This window comes from Amphiprion ocellaris, chromosome 13, assembly GCF_022539595.1.
Source record: "Amphiprion ocellaris isolate individual 3 ecotype Okinawa chromosome 13, ASM2253959v1, whole genome shotgun sequence".
NCBI lineage: Eukaryota > Metazoa > Chordata > Actinopteri > Pomacentridae > Amphiprion > Amphiprion ocellaris.
The window spans coordinates 31,483,741-31,506,342 of NC_072778.1; the positions used below are offsets into that span (position 1 = coordinate 31,483,741).

The 22,602-nt window shown below is 39.4% G+C and overlaps 1 protein-coding gene across 2 annotated transcripts in view; it reads left to right on the top strand.

The window, feature by feature from the left end:
• The window catches only part of micu3b (mitochondrial calcium uptake family, member 3b), a 29,708-nt gene extending 11,326 nt beyond the window's left edge, over nucleotides 1–18,382 (top strand). Inside the window, exons 6-15 of one of the 2 annotated variants that reach the window (XM_023283387.3) lie at nucleotides 30–112; nucleotides 194–265; nucleotides 2,255–2,296; nucleotides 4,008–4,103; nucleotides 5,919–6,007; nucleotides 6,238–6,409; nucleotides 9,620–9,728; nucleotides 13,306–13,463; nucleotides 13,991–14,059; nucleotides 17,554–18,382. In XM_023283387.3, coding sequence (XP_023139155.1) covers nucleotides 30–112; nucleotides 194–265; nucleotides 2,255–2,296; nucleotides 4,008–4,103; nucleotides 5,919–6,007; nucleotides 6,238–6,409; nucleotides 9,620–9,728; nucleotides 13,306–13,463; nucleotides 13,991–14,059 — 890 coding nt within the window. In that variant the 3' untranslated portion in view covers nucleotides 17,554–18,382. The remainder of the gene's footprint in view (nucleotides 1–29; nucleotides 113–193; nucleotides 266–2,254; nucleotides 2,297–4,007; nucleotides 4,104–5,918; nucleotides 6,008–6,237; nucleotides 6,410–9,619; nucleotides 9,729–13,305; nucleotides 13,464–13,990; nucleotides 14,060–17,553) is intronic. The other variant, XM_035954273.2, reaches the window with a different exon arrangement.
• The last annotated feature ends 4,220 nt before the right edge of the window (nucleotides 18,383–22,602 follow it).

Below are 22,602 nucleotides of genomic sequence, written 5' to 3' on the forward strand. Positions count from 1 at the left end.
CTAATGAAATTCACTTTTATTGATTTCAGAGCCCCATGCTGGCTTTAGGATCGCTTTCAACATGTTTGATGCAGATGGGAATGAAATGGTGGACAAAAGGGAGTTTTTAGTGGTATGAACCTCATTTTTACTGTCAAGTATAATAAAAGTGCATTTCGTCTGCTGCGTCTCTATAATGTATTTTCTTGTGCAGCTGGAAGAAATTTTCCGTAAGAAAAAGGACAGAAAAGAAGTTGCTGAAGATATCCAAAGACTGGATCAGCAAGTATGGCTTTTCAATGTACCTTTTAGCTCATTTCCGTTCTTCTGGTTCTCTCACTTGCCTTTTCAGGGAAAACGCTCTGCTAAATATACTGTTAATCCTAGATTTATCCATAGACTGTATGTAAAATAGGGGCTGCACGGTGGCCTGGTTGTTAGCACCGTTGTCTCGCAGCTAGAAGATCCCTGGTTTGCTTCCCTGCCTTCCTGGGATCTTTCTGAGGTCGCATGTTCTCCCTATGCAGCATGGGTTCTCCGGCTTCCAAAAAACATGCTCAGGTTAACTGGTGATTCTAAATTGTCCATAGGTGTGAATGTCTTTCTATGTAGCCCTGTGATAGACTGGTGATCTGTCCAGAGTGTCCCCTGCCTTCACCGTAAGTTGACTAGGACAGACTCCAGCCCCCCCATGACCCTACTGAGGAATAAGCAATGTATAGATAATGGATGGATGGATATAGGAGATGGATGTTTTACTGTGACACCTTGTATTAGTTTGTGGACTACCAATTTGAAGCCTTGTGTTGAAAATTTGTCCATCACTATTTTGTTTTTTTGAAACTGGACATACAAAGCAAGTGGTGGATCTGATTGAGAACCTGCCAGTCAGAAGGTAGCCCTGCCCTAAATCATACCTGCTGTATCATCTATTTTACTCTTAAAGGGACCATGAGTCATAAAATTAACATCCTGCTGTATTGAATAAAACTGAAACTAGTGATTGAGGCCACAAACTCATGAGGAAATTGTTTGCTGAGTTAATAAATCAAGTCAGAAGTGGCATCATTTTCTCATACACTTCTATACAATTTGACTTCTATTTGCAACCAGAAGAGGCGCCCCCTGCTGGAGGTCAGAAAGAATGCAGGTTTAAGGCACTTATCCACCAGCTTTACTTTTCACAACCAAACCCAGTTCCTTCTTTTATGTACAGTCTATAGATTTTTAGCGAGGCCTAAACATTGCAACACACAGCCTATTTGATTTACATTCATCGACATTTCATGTTTACTGAATGTTAGCTGTTTGCTGGCGTACAACAACGTGCAGCAAGGTGGTAATTTGTTAATAAAAGTTGTGTTTTTAGGTTGTTTTGTTGGCCCTAAGAGGCAAAAAAAAATCTGTTAATGTCAGTCCAAAATCAGTTATCACTGCAAATGGATGGAAAACTGACACCAGAGCATTTTAGTTCATCTTAACCGTTTTGATTCTGTTTCATTTCCAGCTGAAAAGCTCTGACAAACCTAGAGTAGGCTACTAGCTTCGGACCAAAGTTAGTAACTAGATGATAAACATGACGGAGCATTCGCAGCTTGATGGGTACCAAAACTAGAGCTATAAGGAGAGTAAATATTTGACTTACATTCATCACCACTTGGACAGAAGCATGAAATCCCTGCTTTATATTCAAACAGGAATTTCATAACTTGGCAAAGTGGCCTTTAAGGCTTGATCCCCTTCTATTGTTAGCTATAAAAAGTAAATGCAACTTGAAGGCTTTGGTCTAAATCTTAAATTTAAAGCATTGTGAAACATCGTGGGTTTGTGCTTGTAACACTTGCAGTAATCCTGGAGAGAACGGTGGCTGCACAGAGGTGAATGTGGTCATACAGGGTAAAACATGCCTGAGGCTTTCATCTCTTTAGCGTTGTCTTATGCTGCATGCAGGTGGATGTAAACAGGCAGAGCTGAATGGAGCGATAAGAGCGACTCTTTGAGGTCTTATCGCACAAACACAACATAGAGGAGCTTATTCTGCCAGGACAAACGTTAGCATCTCTGGACAGTCTTGAATTCATCTTATGCCCCTATGACTATCAAAAAGATCATTAGAATGGGTACTCTAGATTTGGGAATATAATGATGCTTTGCAGGAAGGACAGATGAAGATGCTGCATGCATTAAGCTTGGAACACTGGTAAAGCCCTGCCATATAAACTCAGTGTCCCATTTTTGTGCATTATAAAAGAGTCTTCTATCTTTTGCATTTCAGAGCCTGCAGCTTTACGGTCATCACACACCCCATCCACACAGTGTACGTATTGTTCTCCTCCCTTCAAGTAAAAATGAACAGTTCTGCATGTTGCATGTACTTTTGGAATGTGGTTTTCCTGAGTCGAGTTAGCACAGAAAACACACATGCATCTCAGGGGCTGACACCACCCGTATTTGCCTCCGTTAACACCAGATAACCTCGCTCACATTCACTGAAATTGAAATACATCACCCTGCACTCGAGCATTATCTCACATGTTGTCTGTGTCTGTGTGTGCGGTAGAGCAGCGCAGATGATTTATGTACTCGTCTTTTGTCAGCGTTGGGCAAGAGATTCCACTTCAAAAAGCTCTTACCTGAAGACTGACAACGTTTCTGCCTGGACCCACATGTTTTATTTTTACAGTTTCTTGAGGAGTGGTATTTGGGCTCAGGTTACCTTTTGAGATGGGTTTGACCATGAAGATGCCAGTCAGACAGGAGAGGCAGCACTGTGAAAACCACTCAGCACACACTGAGAAGAGCCTACAGCTAACACTGAGTCTTTTCAGAGTCCTGTTTGAAGACTTTACCTCTAGGTGTGTCGTTTTTTTTCTGTGTGTTTTGATTCCCCCTGCTTTACCGAAGGTATCTTTCCAGCAAAAAAAAAAAAAAAAAGTTCAAAAGTCAAATCTTTTCAACAACAGGCATGTCTTCAGTGCTGTGGTTGGGCTTTCCCCTCAGCATTTTCTAATTACAAGTGTATCAGGATCTTTTCATGGGATGAGATGGGAAAAGCGCGGCGCATTAAAGACTTGTTCCGTAATTAGCTGCGGGATCGTGCCGTAAATCTTTGGTTTAAAAACAAAAAAGCGATGAGAAGCGGAGGAAGAGCTGTTTTACCAGCTGTCTCATGTTTCCCCCCTCAGGCTTGAGAGATGAAAAAATAGGAACCAAATAAGATAAATAAATATCATGAAATGAAGCGAGCCGTACTTAGGAACACGTGTCGGCAGCAGCTGGCTGTTTCTGCCCGGCTGTATGCTCATGTTGTTTTGGATGAGGTGATGTCGAGAGCTGAGACCGGAGAAATGATAGGTTTGAAAAAGCACACAATGGGAGTGAGAGGCACCAACGTGGTTTGTTTATAAGTGGGAGTTAAAATCACAGTTTTTCTTCGCTGCTTGGGAGGCAGATTTCCTGTGATCTTTTTATTGCACATGACACCAATTACAAGCAAACTGTTTACGACGGCTGTGTTTCAGTGTAGTTAAAGTAGTTACACAGCAGCTGTGAGACTGAAGGGAGTAGTGTAAACTGTAATAATAATAATGATTGGTTAATCCGTGACCTCATTGAGAAAAATAGTACAGAGTTGCTTTCAGACTGCCTCCTTTCACAACAGTGCTATAAATGGAAGCTGTTTGATAACCTGCATTTACTTTGTAGGTATAATGATTCAGCTACACAGTCAACCTGGCATGAAGCTTCCTGCAGATCTTGTATGTTTCTGTCATGTATTTGCCTTGTAAATATGACTATGCATGGCTACAGGTCAGGCTCATGTCAGGGAAACAGTGGTGTCAGTCCTGCTCTGTTTCTGCTGCATGTGTCTGCTCACCTGTCCGTCTTTCTGTCCCATCTGATTCCCCGACTCTGCCCGTCCTGTGTCTGTTTCGGAGTTTGTTTACCCACCTTCCTCCCCCTAATCTTGCTAACATGTACCAGATGTATTTTGTCTTCTAACAGCTGTGCTTCAATTGCTACCACAGGTTCTTAAAAAAGACGGTCAGCATGTGGAGGCACGAGGCATGTGGGATGTTCTCAGACGTGGCACAAGTCAAGTTCTGTTTTCTGATCTCACTGAGGTAGCCAGGCACTCCTTAAGATGTTTCTACACTAAATGATCATAAGGCAAAACACCACTGTATCATCAGAGACCCTTTACTGTTGTGTTTCTCCAAGAAATTCAGTGGAACATGCCCTTGATTAAAAAAGCTTGAATAGAGCAATACTCTAACAGATGCAGCAACAGGAAGTGTAGCATGTTTAATGATTCTGTTGCATGGCATGTGTTTGTATCATGCAGAAATTGAAAATGTCAGGTCATTGTTTGGTTTCCGGCAAGAACGAACCTTTAACTCTGAGTAAATAACAGAATCTGAGTATTAACTAGGGCTGTAGTCAGTCAGAGAAAATCTTAGAAACTGTGCCTACTTGTGATCTAAATTGTTGAAAGAAAATCCTGCATTTCACCACAGATCAGAGCAGACCAGCATGAACTTGTACATGGTCATTTGATTTCAGAAAATAGAACACATCAACTTGTGAGTATTGAGGACTATAACAGACAAGTTAGCCTGCTGATTTAAGATGATGTAATATGTTGGTTGTTGAGCTGCGATACGCAAATTGCTTTTTGTAAATTTTAGATTTTACTTTTGACAAGGAGACATAACTAATGACTGAACCATGAACTCATTTGGAAAATGTTTAATGAGCTAATAAATCATATGAGAAATACGGTAAGTTGCTCATAGATTTCTATACAATCGATCTTCTTCTTGCAACCCGAGCAGTCGCCCCCTGCTGGCTGTTAGAAAGAATGCAGGTTTCTACATTGGCTTCACTTTTCAGACCCAGAACTATTTGACTTAAATTATTCGAGTACCCAGAAACACTGGTCCAAATTTACATTTACTGAATGTTTCTGTTTGCTGGCGTTCAACAACATGATGATGTCAACAAAAAATGCATTTTCAGGTAGTTCTGATGCCCTTAAAGAGACAAAAAAGTCTGTTAAGTTGGGTATAAAACTGCATGCCAGACACTGGATATTTGCTTTTGCTGTAGTCAACCAAAGAAAATCTTTGAAAACAGATCTACGATTCAACTAAATTACTGGTCGCAGGGAAAAAAATCTGAAATTTGTCACAATTGCTCTTCTTAACAGCTTAAATCAATTATCAATGGGTAACAAAAAGTTGATATTTGCAGCATATTAAAGTATTTAGCCTCAAAGCACACAAGCGCATCTGCAAATGTTCATTTGATTTCTGAAAATAGAACTCCAACAATTGGTTATGGCAGCACAAGAGCTATTGAGGTATATAGCGCAGGGAAACCTAGATTATATACCATGTTGGTTGCTGAGCTGTGCTTTTGAACCTTTAGGAATTTTCTTTGAATAAAAGGTGACAACTTCTTTAAAACTGTGTCAGTTAGTTTGGAGCAAACTTCAAGTAAACATTAATTTAGCATAAAATAAGTTAGATCTAGCGACCTCAGTTGGGTTGGGTGAGTTCAAAGTTGGGAAAACGTGGGGGTGTTCAGAAATAGTCTTTTCCTCCCACCGCCAGAAATAATGGATTAATCCTGGATAGGTGTTCATGTAGCGATTTTCTTCCTTTCAAAGTAGCACCCATGAGAACTTTGTAGTGTTGACCTGGAAACTACAGCGATAGCACACGTACGTACAACCTTCAGCATGGTTGAATGAATGTCTCCACTGTGTTCCTTGTTTCCATGAGAATCTTATTTGTGGTAGAACAGCTGATCCCAACTGTTAGATTTGAGATTTTGTCCAAACTTAGGCAAAGTTTGGTTTAAATCTTGTGTTAATCAGTATCGTTTTTATTGCATTTATGTTATTTGAAGCTCTGAACATTTGTTTCTTCTTATAGAATGTGGATGAAAAAACAGAGACGACACTGTTGGTGCATTTCTTTGGAAAAAAAGGCAAAGCTGAGTTGAAGTTTGAAGATTTTTACAAGTGAGTTAAGAAAGCTTCTGTCTGCTCTGTGATTAATGACGCTATCCCCGTGAAAATGATTATCTCACGCTGTAACTGGGCCCATAACTCACTTTCATACCACACTGAACCTCCAGCAGATAAACCTTCACTGCTTTTGTTGGCGACTGTGTTAATTGTTTCCTTTGTGCGTGCAAACTTGTGGTGGTGGCGTTTCCTGTCAGCAGCTGCCGTCTGTCTCACTCCTCCAGGTTCATGGACAACCTACAGACAGAGGTGCTTGAGATAGAGTTCCTCTCCTACTCCAAAGGCATGCCCACCATCAGCGAGGAGGACTTCGCTCGGATCCTCCTTCGCTACACCAACGTGGACGACGTCAGCGGGTATTTAGAGAACGTGCGTCACAGCATACCAGATGAAAAGGTGTGTTGTTCCCTTCAGATTCACCTCGTTGTCAGATGTGGTTACCTCTGACAGCTGCCATTATGAATCTCAAAGTGCAACCATACCTTATTATAGCATGTAATCAATACAGCATCAAAAACCACATTAATGAATATTTCACAATTGAAGTTGTACAAGGGTTATTCAAAAAGTTCTTGGTCCCACCCCAGAAACAAAGGGTGTAACTACTGTTTTGGGGCATAACTGTACACTATAAAGCCTTATATTTCTGTCCAGAAAAACTCAAATGTTTGAAGAAATTGATGAAAAAAGTAGAGGAAAATTTCGAGCTCTGGGACAATAGAAATGCACCTTACTCACCTGACCTGCTCTGTCTGAAATCCCAAACTCCCAAACTGAAATCCCAATTGGTGGTCACCATCTTTAGAGTGATGAGAAGGTCATGCACGCTGTTGATGAGTATCTGGAAGTTCAAGATGTGACATTCTTCCCTGAAGGGATAGTGACCAAGTGATGGACCAAGTTAAAGGAGACTTTGTTGAAAACAGAAGAACAATCTTTCTCCTGTGATGTTTTCTGGTTTTTACTTTTTGAAGTACCCTCCTAAGACTTTTTAAGTCGACATAATTGTGTTGTTTTCGGAGTATTTTGTCCACTCCTATGAAATACCCACCTTTAGCTGTCAAATCCATCATCCCTTCCTGAACATGTATTGAAAGACTTAAAGAAATTGTTTGTATTTTAGTATATTTGAATACATGCTCCCTCTCAAAAGATTTTTACAGGAGTAGTTCTGCACTTTGAATTTTTTTTTTCCTTTGGGTCTCCTACCATACAGACACAATGATATCAACTTGACTTTGAGAATCCAAATCACAAAATGTCATTTGTGCAGTTTAGTTTTTGGAAAGACGACACAACTAAATATGAAGTGGTTTTGAGCAAAGGCAGGGTACGATCTGCAGCTTAGCCAAAGGGATCTTGGTCTTATACATGGTCCACACTTATTTTGTACCTTTTTCAACCTTTTTCAAGTTTCAAAACACTTCACAATATGTTTCTCATTCACCCATTTACACTAAAACTCACACACCAGCGGTGGCAGATGGTGGCAAATAAGACATGAGCTTCCCTGAAAACATGATTAGTGAAGTTCTGGAGAGTCTCTACAATATTGACAATCAAGGGTCTTGCGTAAAATTAGGTTTTTATTAATGCATGCTGGAGTGTGACTGATCACTGATTCCCTTTAACAAAGACACCAACCTCCCGGCTGTTTTTGCCATCTTCTCTCACTTTAACTGGAAGATCAGAAAAAAGACATTCCAAACGCTTAAAAAAAACAATGAAAGAAGAACAAACTTACCCACTCAATTTGCACAATCAATTGCTCTAATTTCTGTGTTGTTATCAGTATACAGATATGTAAAAAGAAAACAATGCAGCTTACTCTCAAAGTTTAGATTTACGAGTAAAATCGAAACTTATCAAATCTGGAGAGCAACGAGAGCCATAAATATGTGTCTTCAGCCAAAAATATTAACTACAATTAGGAAAATAATAAATCAAAGTGAAATCAAGCGCTATTAAATGTAGCACCAGCTTTATTTTTTGACAGAAATCTTATTTTGATTTTACTTTTTAGACTTCTAAACTATTTGGTAGAGTTTAGAAGAGAACTGTGATTTGGGTTTAACAGATCCAGTTGCTTCGTTACCAGATGTTACAAAGCTCCATATTATCCAGCTATTCACACAACCACACATGGTCACCAGCATTATTTGGGTTACTTTCTGTTTATTAGTGATTAGAAAGGATGATAATGCACCAACTAAGTGATATCTATATTGATATGTGATGATATTATCCATATCAGAAAAAATACGGCGTATTTCACATACTAATTAAAGGTACTATTAAAAATGAGTCTTTTCTCTTTTTGCTTTGGAGATGGATAGCTCTGTGTATCCCTTTTTCCAGTCTTTATGCTCAGCTGCATGAGAGTCATCCCAGAGCTGGAGGACACTTGACGTCCCACCCATCAAATTTCAAATAATCCATGTACAAAATACTAAAACATGCAGTTGTTGTGTAAATTTACTTGTCCTGAGACCAAATCCAAAAAACAACTAGGAGAAAAGAGTACTTAAAAATATTTCTAAAAATACCAAATAAGTCTGGAGTTCCCCCTTAAATGCCATTTTTCCCTTGTCCCATCCCCTGATGACCAAATAGAATCTCAAATAAAACAGTTAAAATGAAATTTAAATCTCCTTTTTATGGTATTATTTTTGTCCACAAAAGATACCACAAAACGAATACAGCCTAAAACAAAGACAGAAGTGCACCGTTTAGCTGAACTGCAGCACTTTGTCTGAGGGGGTTTCCAGAGATATTCAACCTTCTGAAGAAGCACATTAGCAGCTTCATTTTCCTGCACACACAAAGTCTACATCCTCAAGTGGCTATAAGTCTGACATAGACTTGCTTTAAGTGAATATAAGAGCATTTTCCGTCTCTGGTGTTCTCTGCGAATTAGCTGCTGAGTGAAGCAACCTCATTTCAGCTTTAATTTGTTTTTCCTCTTGGCACGCTGACCCGCATGAAAAGGTGCCAGCAGCTCCTCAGCTGCCTCGAGTAGCCTGTTGCGAGATCTCCATTGATAATCAAGTGGGCCTCGTCATTACGCTAAGAGATATTTTATGGCTCTGGCATTGTTAAAACAGCAAAGCGTCACAGATTAGTCATTACTCCATTTGTTAAGGCTGTGTGTGGTGTCTGTTTGGCTCGAGGCCTCCGGCGAGAGAAGCAGCTAGTAGCCGTGGGACGGTTGAGTGGACATCAATGGGCTCAGTGTTTGAGTCATCAGCGAAGCCTGAGATGTTTTGGGGATTCATCACTTTTGTTTTTGTTTATTCAAGTATCAGGTTAATCTGCCTTAGAAAAGTCTGCAAACGGCCTGACCTCTTCCCAAAAGCTCCAATCCTCCCCCCGCTGCTGACAGCTCGGCGTGTCCATACGGCACAGGGAAAATCCAGCAATGTATACTCTGTGTGTTTGGGTGTGTTATCTATCTGAGCTCCCACACACACTAAACGATCCCTGCAGGATGAAAGGGAGCAGATTATGTATTGTATGAAGTTTTAGCACCAGTCTCTGCTGCAGTGTTGATTCTATTATATCTTAGGCAATGAGTAAAAGTTTTATTGCTGTTTTTGCTCTTTGCAGGGAATCACCTTCGAAGAGTTCAGGTCCTTCTTCCAGTTCCTGAACAACCTGGAAGATTTTGCCATTGCCATGCAAATGTACAACTTTGCCAACCGCTCCATTGGTCAAGGTAAAGTCTGACAGTCTGACGTCACTTGAACGTTGCACAGCACTTAACCAGGAGTTACTGCACAGTTTAGTTTGGTTACTTTTTGATTCCTTTCTGATGACTCTGGAGGAGAAACACCATTTTTTGCAGATTTCACTGGCTGGATTAACCATTGTGTTATTTATTATTCTGCCAAGGAACATGGCAGAGTTATGTGACGATTGACATATGTTTGTCTGTTAGCAACATTACTCAAAAACAGACCAATGGATTCGGATGAAATTTTCAGGGAAGGTCAGAAATGACACAAGGACCAACTGATAAGATTTTGGCAGTGATGCAGCTTATAGTCTGGATCCACCGATTTGTTAAATATTTCTGTATCATTGCGAGATAGCTGCATGACGTAACTGTAACTATGACAACAAGTGAATGTTACATCAGCTGCCTGCTGACGATCACATGATTGTGATCCTACTACAAATCTGTCGCTGCAGACTTATCGGGACTTATCTGTCAGAAATGATACAAGGAACAATTGATTAAATTGTGAGGGTGTTTCTGAGTCCCATCAATTCCCGCTACATATTTAGGTCATGTGACTTGGTATCCACACATAATATACACATGCCTGTGCTCAGCGCAAGCTCATTTTTTATTAAAGATATCATCCCTCGGAAATGATACAACAATTGAGCAGCCTGGTGGAGTGCTTTTCTTGTTTGTACATGTTTTAGTTTTAATTTGACAGAAATACATTTATACTACGTTATATTGCACCAAGTTTCTGGTGTTCTTGTTGTTTGCCCAGAACCAAGGTGCGCACATATTATAGTGGATAAATACAAACAAGCACTTGAGCTCCATTGCAGTTTTTAGACACGTGTGTTCTTGTGAAAAATAACTTGAGACAAATATGCACAAAGTTTGAACCCTCATTATGTTGTCAGATATCTGGTGAGCCTCTTCCAAACACGGTATTAGAGGGTAACTAATTACATTTACTCTAATATAGTAAAATACAATATTTTAAGCTGCATTTTACTTCCACTCCACTACATTTCAAGAAGAAATCATTTTCTGACAGCTTTAGTTAGTTTTAAAATGAAGATTTTACACATTGGATAATATAACAGGCTTTTAAAATACAACACAATGTTAAAATTTCTCAGTTTTCATAATTTTTGGCTTCTTACAAAGAACAGTTTGTAGTTTGGGTCACATTTTGAGTCGTTAGCAGCTCGTTTAAACAGCGGTCACATGGTTTGATTTCAATAAAATGTTGAAATTATTCAATATTTCACCAAAAATCAAAGGTTACAGGAAAAAGTCCAAAGACTTAATGTTTTTTCCTTTCCTCTCCTGTCAATCATGTTTGGACCCCTCATAATTATCTTCTATCACTATATACAAAATTGTATATAAAGTTGTTCAAAGTAGCTCCAGTGTGTCAGCAGCTCCAACAGTAACATGCTGCTAACACACTATTATTATCTCTATACAATATATCTGTCAAAGGGGAAAAAAACAGTACTATTACTGTCTATTACTATTACTATTACTATTACTATCGCAGGTCCTTCATCCCATCTGCTATAAGACTTTACAACATCAGCATCACTGGCTGATGTTAACATAAACTGGACTATATCATTACCACCCCAAACCATAAAATTTGCACAGACATTCTTGCACTGCACATCTTTGCACTTTTAAACTTTATTTTTATTTTTATTTTTTCTGTTAAAAATTTTGCCACCCTTGTATATATTGTAAATAAAACTGCTGTAACAATGTAAATTTCCCCTGGAGTGGGGAGAAATAAAGAACTTTATCTTATCTTATCTTATCTTAATACTCTGACTGCATTTTGTAATATTGTGGCTTATTTTGCCTTATGATTTTAACCTAAGTAAAACTTTTCATGCAGGACCTAAATATCATGCATTGAAATGTATATTTTCATTGCTGTTTAGGTACTTTTACGTAAGTGATAATAATCACAACCACACCAATAACAACGACAGAGACAATGACAGTGAAAATAATCAACTTTATTGCTACAGAACTTTTTAAAACTGGTTTTATAAAGTACAAACAATTAAAACACACAAAACGCAAAATAAAACAGCAAAAGAAATAAAACATCAGTAAAAATAGTGAAATCTTCTGAATGCTTATTCCACCACCGTCAAAACATAAACCTCTAATTTACTTAATTAAATGTTCATTCTAATGGGAAATTGTTTGTAGTCTTCTGTTGAAAGCGGTAAGAAACGTCCATGTGGACGCCTGAACATTTGACTCGAACAGCTTAGAAGTGGTAAGGCAGCTTCCACTTCTACAGGAAGGTGTTGGACACCTGCCTGCAGGGATTTACTCTCATTCAGACACAAGAACGTTAGTGAGTTTGGCCAGAGACGCTGGGTGACAACGACTGGCTCGTAGTCGAAGTTGCAGTTTAACCCAAAGGTGTCAGATGAGGTTGAGGTCAGGACTCAGGGACTCTGTGCACTTAAATAAGAAATACCAAACCCACAGTGTAGAAATCCTCTGGTATCTATATATACACTTTGTGTAGTTTATCTGCTGGGTAGTTTATGAATCTCTCCTCAAAGATCAACACATTTTTGGCTTAATCTGTAATATTACACCATAATTTATTTGTTGATTCTATTTTTCATTATGAAGCAAAATCTTCAAAGTTATGAAATACATGTAGTAGAGGAAAAGTACAATACTTGAATAAATATACTTAGAATTAGAAACTTTATTGTCAATATAATGAAGTGGAAGACAGCAACACAATGCAATTTTGAAGGCACTTCCTGAGTAAAATGTGTTCAAAACAAAAATGCAAAAACACTGCAAAAAGTACAAAAAGTCTATAAAAAGACATTGCATTTAGTCTGTAAAACAACCTTCTCTATAAGACTCTAAAAGAGATTTTCTCAAAATATTAGCTAAAAGTGAAGTTGAGCTACTGGTTTGCTTTCCACGACTGCAGTCAAACTCAAAGTTTCACTGTTATGTGGAATTAGAAACAAACTGTTTTTTGGACATTTTGATCAGTTTAGATTTAGTCTGTTATTGCATCTTTATGGATTATGCATCACTTGGTGTATTATCTAATATCCCGTGATTGACTAATACTGAATGTTAGAATGCCTTTGCTTTAACAGACTGATGAAGACAGCAACGTTCCATATCCCATGTCTGAAAAGAGCTTCACTGTATATCTTAGTTTGAGCTAAAACTGTTTTCTCTTCTGTGTCCTTCCTGCATCTTTGTGTTTATCTTAGTTTGGTATTAGTTCCTGTTTTCAGGAAGGTTTAGAAGAAACAGTTTAGTGGTCTCAGATTATTCTTTAGAAAGCAACAGCATCTTGATTTCAAAGGTAGTTATGAATTAAGTACCATTCACCATCCAGCTGCACTAAAAAAGGGCTTTTCGGATTTTATCTTATCAATATAATGCCATATTAGTCAAAGTACTAATGTTAATATCACTAATGAGTAACTAATAATCTGTCATGTCCTTTGAGGTGTTGAGTTATTGTTCTTCTCCCACCTGATCACCTGTTTCTCTTCCCTCTCAGAGGAGTTTACCAGAGCCGTCTACGTGGCCACGGGCATCAGACTGACCCACCACCTGGTCAACACCGTCTTCAAGATCTTTGACGAGGATCACGATGGTAAACTCAGCCACAAGGAGTTTATTGGCATCATGAAGGACCGGCTGCACCGTGGCGAGGGGGTGAGAGCTCTTTTAAACGCCATTTATTCAATTTTATGACACTGAAGGTGACAGAAAAGATGCACGGACTCCTCCTCCCTTGTCAGCCTCAGAGATGCTGGTGTTGGATGAGAAAGATATCAGTCAGTTATAAATCTGTCTGTCAGCTGCTCTTTGATGTGCAGCCTGTCAGTGAAGACTCATGGATGTGAGCGCGAAGGACAAAATGTGGGCTGATGCTGAGCTCAGAAACACGTGTTTATTTTCAAAACAGTACTTTTACTTAATTTGGCCTGCTTAAGCAGCTATTAGAACAAAACACCATGTGTCCTGTTTAATTAAGTGAGGACTAATTATGTGTCTTTTGTCTTTTCGATATACTTAAATACCTCCATAGCATCATGTCTAAATTACACTCCTGTCACTGAAACGCATCTCTGGCGATTTCAGGTTTGTGTGACGTTATACTGCCATCTAGTGGGACCCCTGGAACTTCTGATGATAGGAAATTTGTTTTCTCTTTCTCTGACTTTCTCACACATTCACAGGGAATGAGGGTGGAGGAGAAGTTTGTCTCTTTCAAGTCCTGCATGAAGAAGGAGCTTTCGGGCAAATAGGTAATAGTCTTTTCTCACACTGTCGGCATTTTCTGACTTTATTAGCATAAAAATAAAAACATACAACTTTCAAAAATGAAGCTAAGAAGTCCAAACATGTATTTTAAATGCTCAAAGTGTAGACAGAGTTGCTTGGGCACGCTGCAGCATTTGAGATGTGTTTGAGGCCCACACTCTCCTCGCCTGAAGCATTAAGTTACACTGTAATATTAACGCCTGAACAACTGCCACCAGATACCAGCTTAGGTCTGCATACATGAGCAGCGAGCAGCAGTTTAAAGCTGTATAAATGTTTCAAAGGAAATGCACCTCAGGACAGACGTTATTAATCTCACCTGATGAGAAAAGACTTTAGTCCTTTGCAAGCAGTGCTGCAATTTAACAAAACAGGACTTTATTAAAAATCTGCGTTTGTTTTGGGGCATTTTTGTGCTTTTATTAAGTAAAAGATAATGGACAGAGCATCAGCACACATGTAGTATACACCCCAACAACTAGGCTACTGGGACATCCACAATATATAAGTATTGGATTGGAGAACAAAGTACAGCTAACCTTGATTTTGCATCATTATTGTGAGTACAATTAAGAGGTAATCTTTCATTTTGGTAGAACATTTTATGAAATGAACGTATCATCAGCAGTACAAGAAATAGTGGGTTATATTGGGGAAATATATGTATATATGATTTTCCTGTCAAAATAAGATGACCACTCTGAAGATGAACCTACAGACGGCAACTTATTAGCTTAGCTTAGCATTAGGACAGTAGACAGGAGGGAAAAGCTAGATGGGCTCCGTCCAAAGACAACTAAATATCACCTACCAGCACCTCTAAAGCACATGAAGTAACGTGATAAAGTGTATAAACAAAAAAGTTGTGGGTTATGTGCATCATGTGAGGGTTGTCGTGTCATCATCTGGCCCAGAAGTCTCGAAAAAGAGTGAAATGCAGGGTAAAGGCTGGTTAATAACTAAATCATTTCAGCAAAAAACAGTAGGTCAGTATAAATGTGCCTCACAGCTAAAAGATTCAGGGTTTGTCCCTGCTGGATATTTCTGTGTGGCAAGTTTCTCATCTCTGATGCTCAAGTCCAGACTGAAGTACAGTCAAGTCAAAACTACATGCACTGCTTCAACGTGCACAACTCTGCAGTGCAACAATGACATGGTCAGTAATATTGCAACCAACTCATAACCTGTCAGTAAGGTTTACGATCATTTGGTGCTTTAGATTTGCAGCTTTACTAAAACCTGATTGAAATCCATCGTTTACAGTCAGCTCAAATAAAGCTGATAATGATGGCATCAACATTTTAGAGCTGTGGCTCAGCAGGTTGTCCACTAATAGCAGCTTTGTTCTCCTGTACATGTTGGAGTGCACAAGCTGCAACAACAGCAGATTTCTGCAATCACACTGCAATTTCTCCAAGAATTGCACATTCCACTTGCATAGCCTCTGCCTAAAAACAAGACCATTCTGTTTGAACCTTGTTAGTTTTCATTGTTTGCTCTGTGATGAGCTGGAGACCTGTCCAAAGTGTCCCCTGCCTTTAGTCCTATGTAACCTAGATTAGATGCTAGCCACTATGGGAAAAAGGGAGAGTAAAGCTAATGGATTGATTTGAGCATAAAACATGCAGTGTGGATGGATGTGATGTTAGTTCTGGTGAATGGCATAAAACAGACAAAGATGCACAACAGACGAGAACTTTTCTAAACTGAGGAGAGGATTTATTGAGGGAGATCGTCAGGCCAAGGTGTCTCCGTTTGTCCTTATGGTGTGATCCCAGCTCCTAATCCAGTATAGAAATGGAATATACAGACAGAGAAGCAAACCACCACAATTATAGTTTTCACTCTTAGTTTGATTCTAAGCTAATCAGAAGCTAACCAGCTGCTGCCTGTAGCTTCATGTTTACTGTGCAAACATGTCTGTATCAACTCATCAGACTCCAAGGAAGTGAATAAACTCATTTCTCAAGATGTCAGTTTTCAGCATTAGTTACCACACTGTTGGCATTTTCAGTCATCTGGCAAACTTATTTTTCAGCCTAATATTTCCTAATATTGTGTTGGGCTTCCTTATGTGATCAAAAATGCTCTGAACCATTGGGTCTGGACCAGAGGACCTCTCAGGGTGTCCTACAGGGTCTGGACCAGGACGTTGGCAGTGGATCTGTTAGGTTCTCTGGGTTGTGCATTGGGGCGTCTGGGGATCAAACTTGTTTCACTGCATCCTGTTGAAGCTTGATCAGAATGGGGTCCAGGAAGTTTGGAGGTCAAATCAACATCTTGGGCAATTGTCATGTTCCTCAACATGTTCCTGATTATTTGATGTTTTCGTGATGTGGTGGGGTGCATTTTCCTGCAGTGACATTTAGGATTTCCATTTGCATGAAGGAGTGTGCTTGTTCTGGGACAGCGTTTATTTGGGTGTCTAATTCTTATCAACATGGATGACAAAATCCAAGGTTTCCAGCAGAACACCACATAGTACCGATATGATCAGTGTTATTTATTCACTTCATCTGTCAGTGGTCCTGATGTTGTGGCTGGTCGGTGTATTCATATCTGTGAGAGTGACTTACTTGTTTGCTAAATATCTGCAGCTTTGGCCTCTGCAGAGGACCCAGGGTTTTTTTCTGCATACTTACAGAATTGCTGCTGCGCTGTGGCTTTTGTTCCTCAGTATTCTAATTTTTCAGTGTCTAATTTCAGCCACAGAATACACAAGTAATGTGAAACTGTGCAAAGCTCAAATGCAGGAAAGATACAGATTGTTCATCCACGTTTCATCCACTTTGGCTTCATACAGTCGTTTCTCAGCGTGATGTTTGACGGCTGCTTCTAATTTGACAGACAGATTAGCCCAGTGGTCAAAACCATAGAAAAAAAATAGGCTTTTAGTCAAAGTGAAGGTTAATCTCTCTCCCAGGGAGTTTGAAAAAGTTATTCAAGCCTTTGTTACCAGTCAGATAGACTATTGTAACTGCTTGATTACAGCTGCTTGAGAGCAGTCGTTTGGTACAAAATGCTGCTGCTTGTCTTCTACCAGGAAAAAGAACACATCACATGATCACACCAATCCTGCCTCTCTGTCCATTTCAGGAATGAGTTTAAGATGATGTTGTTTGTTGCGGCTTTAAATGGTTTGGTGTGGCTTTGTTTATTAGAACTCTTACTTTATCATACCTCTGAGCACTGAAGTCCAACAACCACATGTCCTCTGGAAGTTTACCTTTGAATGTGAAAACTGATCAGACTTTAGAAGCTTTTAGGTCCCTTATGAAGACAAACCTCTTCAGTTCAAGTCCCCCTTTTACCTGATCGTTTAGGTTTTTGTTCTTGTTTGTCTTTTATTCAGATTATTTATTTAATTACCCTGTTTTATAATATTTCATGGTTTAATGGAACTTTAAAGTCATGTTGCCTTTAAATGTGCTTTATAAATAAATGTGACTTTGAGTTTTACTCTGTGTTCGGTCACCAGGTGAAGACTCCAGCTCCAGTGCATGTCCTACTGACTGGATGAGCTTCTCCTCTTCTGCGGTCTTCATCAGGACAGAAGGGTTCGTGCATGCTGCAGCATCCTTTTAAAAGTAAACAGGATGTGGTCACGCTAATGGAAATCTGTTGCAAATGGTCGAACAAACACAAATGACCCAAGATGAACCAGAAAATCCATTTAACTCCGTGCTACAAGGCTCTAGATTGGACTAATTAGTTTGTCTGAATGCTATTTATTGTTATTTATTAATCGAAAAATCTAAGCTTGTCTTATTGATGCATTGCTCGCATGTTCAGTCCATTTATCGGTTCTGTAGCCTCCTGCACACATCGACTCAGGACAGCACCCCCCACCCCCCTCTTATTTCATCTCAAAGCGCTGCAGCTAAAATCCTTCAGGCCTGAACACACTCGCTCCGTCTCCGGCTTTTCCACTGTTGAACTACAGGCAGCTAACAGTGTTAATCATTTCTTGGCTTGGACTGAAGAGAAGCGCTGCTATGCCACTGCAGGGATGACCTCCATACGAATAAATATGCAAAATATCCATATGGTTTTAACAGGAACAAAACTTTAAAATGACCTTTAATGAAAAGAAGAGCTTGTACTTTTGAATGACGGTTCTTATAATGTTTGCTTTGGGTGCACTGAATGCTGCAGATATCAACATGCTTTAATATTAACCAGGCCAGACGACTTTCTGTTTGACTGTTAGATTAGTTAGTCTACCTCATTCTTTTAAATCAGGCCTCGACTGTTACACTGTTAGATGCATTTCTAATGATACGGTGCAATAAATATAAGAACAAACACTTGGATTCTTGTTTTTTTTTGTGCTCTCTGTCTTCCTCTTCCTCTCACACAAATAAATTCCATTCATTTCTTGCCTTGTTAGGGCTGAAATCACCATTTCTACACGTGTCAGCTAATAATTTAACCCACTCTCACTGTCCCCCCAACAAACCTCCACCACCTTCTTCTCTCTGTAAGCAAAGTGGACTGAAGGCAGGACCATAGTAGAATAAATTAGCTGTTTTAATCTCAACCTGAAGGCGAATCATTAACAGTATTAATCATCAGGAACCTCGGGCTGTGTGGGCGTTCAAGACTCCAATCAGGGGCTTTTTTTTTAATCTTTAAATGATTAATTCAGTGGGGTAATAATTTGCAGTCTCACACTCTAATCCTGCACTTAGTGAAGTAACATGAAACGGGTCCTTCAGAGACTCACTAACAGACCAGTGGATACAGAGAAAAGGTGCATTTCATTGTTCAGCCGCTATTTCTGCATCTTTTGTTACATCTTTCAGACTCAGTATGCCAAGTTTGTGACTCTTTCTGTTAAAACCTTGATGTCTTAGTCTCAAACTGAAATAACTCTGATGACATAATCACAGCTATTTTCTCACACTTTAAAAACGTCCAGAGCTTCAGAGTCACCAGGGATGTTATTCCGCCGTGTTCACAGGCTGAGCAGCATCATTCAAGTCACAGTAAATGGATCTGTAAAGTCACCGTTAGGAAATTTAAATCATGTTTGCCACTTGCAGCATTGAAAGCACAGGTCATCTCTCTGGCATCTTTGCATCTTCTCCACACTGAGATTAATTCGTTTCCATTAAGACAGAAGTTATAGCTCCCCAGAGGTAAGACGGATACAGGAAGTCTTTTTATCTTATCATCAGCTGCTGGCTTTCATTTAAATATAAAAACAAAAGAAAGATCTGGCTTGTTACATTTGAATGTGATAAAGTCCATTTTCTCCTGGTGGTTTCTATGATGGTTTTTAGTGACCATGACAACACTGATGCTGGACATAACCTGTGCATTTTATATGTTTCTTTAGATGATAAATCATTCCATATGAGAGTCTGGACACGGTGACTGTTGTCCCTGAACAGCATCTAAGCTGTTGTAGCTCATCTGTGCTTCCTCTCAGGCTGAAATGTGCATATTGTGCTGCATATTGTCAGTGTGTTGTCACCCTCCCACATTCACTGGCAACAGAAGGTAAATCACACATCCAATCTTTCTCACATTCGAACGGGAAAATTAGAGGAGTTATTCAATCACAAATTAGAAATTAGTCAGTGAAAGATGGTGCTAAGTGACACAGAAAGTAAAGTGCAATGTGGCAGATGGGATTGTTGCAAGGCAATCTACTGCAAGACTGCAAAATACACTGTCCATCCAAAAAAAAGTGGCACACTCTAATATTTCATTGGACCGCCTTTATCTCTGAGAACGACACACATTCGCTGTTGCATCGTTTCGATACACTTCTGCAATGTCACAGCATTTATTTCTGTCCAGAGATGCATTATTTTTCTACCAAGATCTTAAATTGATGATGGGACAGTCAGACCACTGCACAAAGTCTTCTCCAGAACATCCCAAAGATTCTCAGTGGGGCTGAGGTCTGGACTCTATGGAGGACAATCCATCTCATGCTCCCTGATCCACTCATTCATAATGTGACCCCATGAATCCTGGTATCATCATCTTGGAACATGTCCATCCATCAGTGAAGATAAGCTCCACTGATGGAAAGACCTGGTCATTCAGTATCTTCAGGTATCAGCTGACCTCATTCTTTGGGAACATAATGTTGCTGAACCTGACCAACCCCAGATCATAACCCAAACCCCCACAGGCTGGTAGACACTAGCCATGATGAGGGCATCACTTCATCTGCCTCTCTTCTTACCCTGATGCCCCCATCACTCTGGAACAGGGTAAATCTGGACTCATCAGACTACATGACCTTCTTCCATTGCTCCAGAGTCTAATCTTTGTGCTCCATAGCAAACTGAAGCCTTTTTTCCTGATCATCCTCACTGATCAGTGGTTTTCTTAGAGCTGCAGCTGTTTAGTCACAATCTTTTGAGTTCCCTTCACATTGTGTGTGTGGAAATGTTCTTACTTTCACTATTAAATATAGCTATGAGTTCTACTGTTGATTTCCTACGATCATCTAAGAGTTTGTTCCGACTACATTTCTTTCCAAAGATGATGGTTCTCCACTATCCTTCAGGTTTTAATAATACATTGGATGGTTCATAACCTGATTTTGGTAGTTTCATCTCCTTAGTTGTTTTCTTTGATTGATGCAGGTCAATAATTTGACCTTCTGAGGCAGATTAACATCCTTTCCATGACCACAACAATGTCTTCCTACATGGTTGTTTCAGAAATGAGAAGCTCCTCACTGCATCAGCTAGAGTTAAATAAGTTGTTGCAGCTGAAACGTATTCATCACTGCAGTAATTATCCAATGGAAGGCTCTTATCTATTTGTTTAGTTAAATCCAAATGGCGACTTTTTTTTTTTTTTTGAACAGTGTGTGTTGCAGGTGCGGAAGCAGAAGAATCTTGCAAATCTCCACTTGCACTGGATGGAGATGGTAGAACATAGGGCTACATAGAGGTCTGTGAGGGATAAGATTTGTTCATTTGCACAATAAACAGTGACACATAATTCACACCTGACAAAATTATGGCTGGAACTAACCTCACAGTGTTTCCTAATTACACACAAATACCTTATTGAGCTATAATTTAAGAGTTGGTACAATGCATTTCACAGCAGGACTCCAAATATGCTTTAAGTGCAGAAACAGGTGAATCTTATACACCACCTCTTGGAAGGAATTAAGAAAATGCAGAAATACAGAGAGGCAGGTGAGGGATAAGACAGCTGTAAGAAATGTTAAAACACACAAAAAACAGTGAGCATGACACAGAATTACTTAAGACTGTGAGGTTAGTTCCACTGATTAGTTTGTCAGGTGTGAATTATGTGTCATGCACTGCTCACCTCACCTACCTCTATTTATGTGTGCATTTTCTCATTTCTTGCAACTGTCTAATCCCTCATCTACCTCTATGTACCTCTATTTTTCATAATTTTTTTCCAGTGCAAGTGAAGGTTTGCAAAATCCACCTGCTTCTGCATCTATCACATATATTTCCAGTCTTGCTGTAAATTGCATTGTACCAACTCTTAGAGTTGGTACAATGTAGATTGTGAGGTTAGTTCCATTGATTAATTAGTCTAGTGTGAATAATGTGTCATATCCACATATTTTATGTGCATTTTATTGTTTCTTACAACTGTTTTATCCCTCTGCTGCCTCCGTGTACCTCTGTCATTTCCTTCCAGGACAAGTGGAGGTGTGCAGAATCCACCTGCTTCTGCATCTGTGAAATATTTTGCAGTGCTGCATTAAAATGTATCATATGAACTGTTAAGTTGTAGCTCAAGAGTGTGTGTATGTGTGTAATGAAGCCAGGCAGTGGGTTACTTCTACAGTTTGTCCAGTGTAAGATATGTCATGCTCTCTGTTTTGTGTGTGAATGAACATTTCTTACAAGCAGCCTATCCCTCACCTGTCTCTACTGTGTTTTATCATTCCCTGCAAGATCTACCTGTTTCTGCACATGCAACATTTGCTTTTCCACTGTAAATGGCATTGTACCAACTCTTAAATTGCACCTCAAGAGTGTTTGTGTGTGTAACTGAGCAAGACTAAGGGCTTTGTTCCACTGATCAGTTTGCCCAATATGAATTATTTGCTAAGTCCACTGTTTTTGCGTTTTTAACATTTCTTACAAATGTCTTATACCACATCTACCTTCATCTACATTTATATCAAAACATCTCATGGAAGTGGAATTTGTAGGTTTGACAAATCAACCTGCTTCTGCACATGCTCTATATTTTGCATTCTTGCCTTAAAATGCATTTTACCACGTCTTAAGTCCGTGTCATACTGTTTTTTGTGCGATTTAACATTTTCACAGCTGTAGCGTCCCTGCACTGTAACAAATTGCTGTAAAAATACAGCATATTTTGTACAGTAATATACCGCTCTTTGTAAATACAGCTGAATACTGTAAATTCATGTGTTTTTTAAAGAAGAAAATATTAACAGCAAGCTACCGTACAATCCTACAGCAGATTACAGTATTTTTCTGGTTTGGGTTGATTTGAGTGTGACTGTTGCTGCAGTCCGACCGTTACTCGTCTCGGC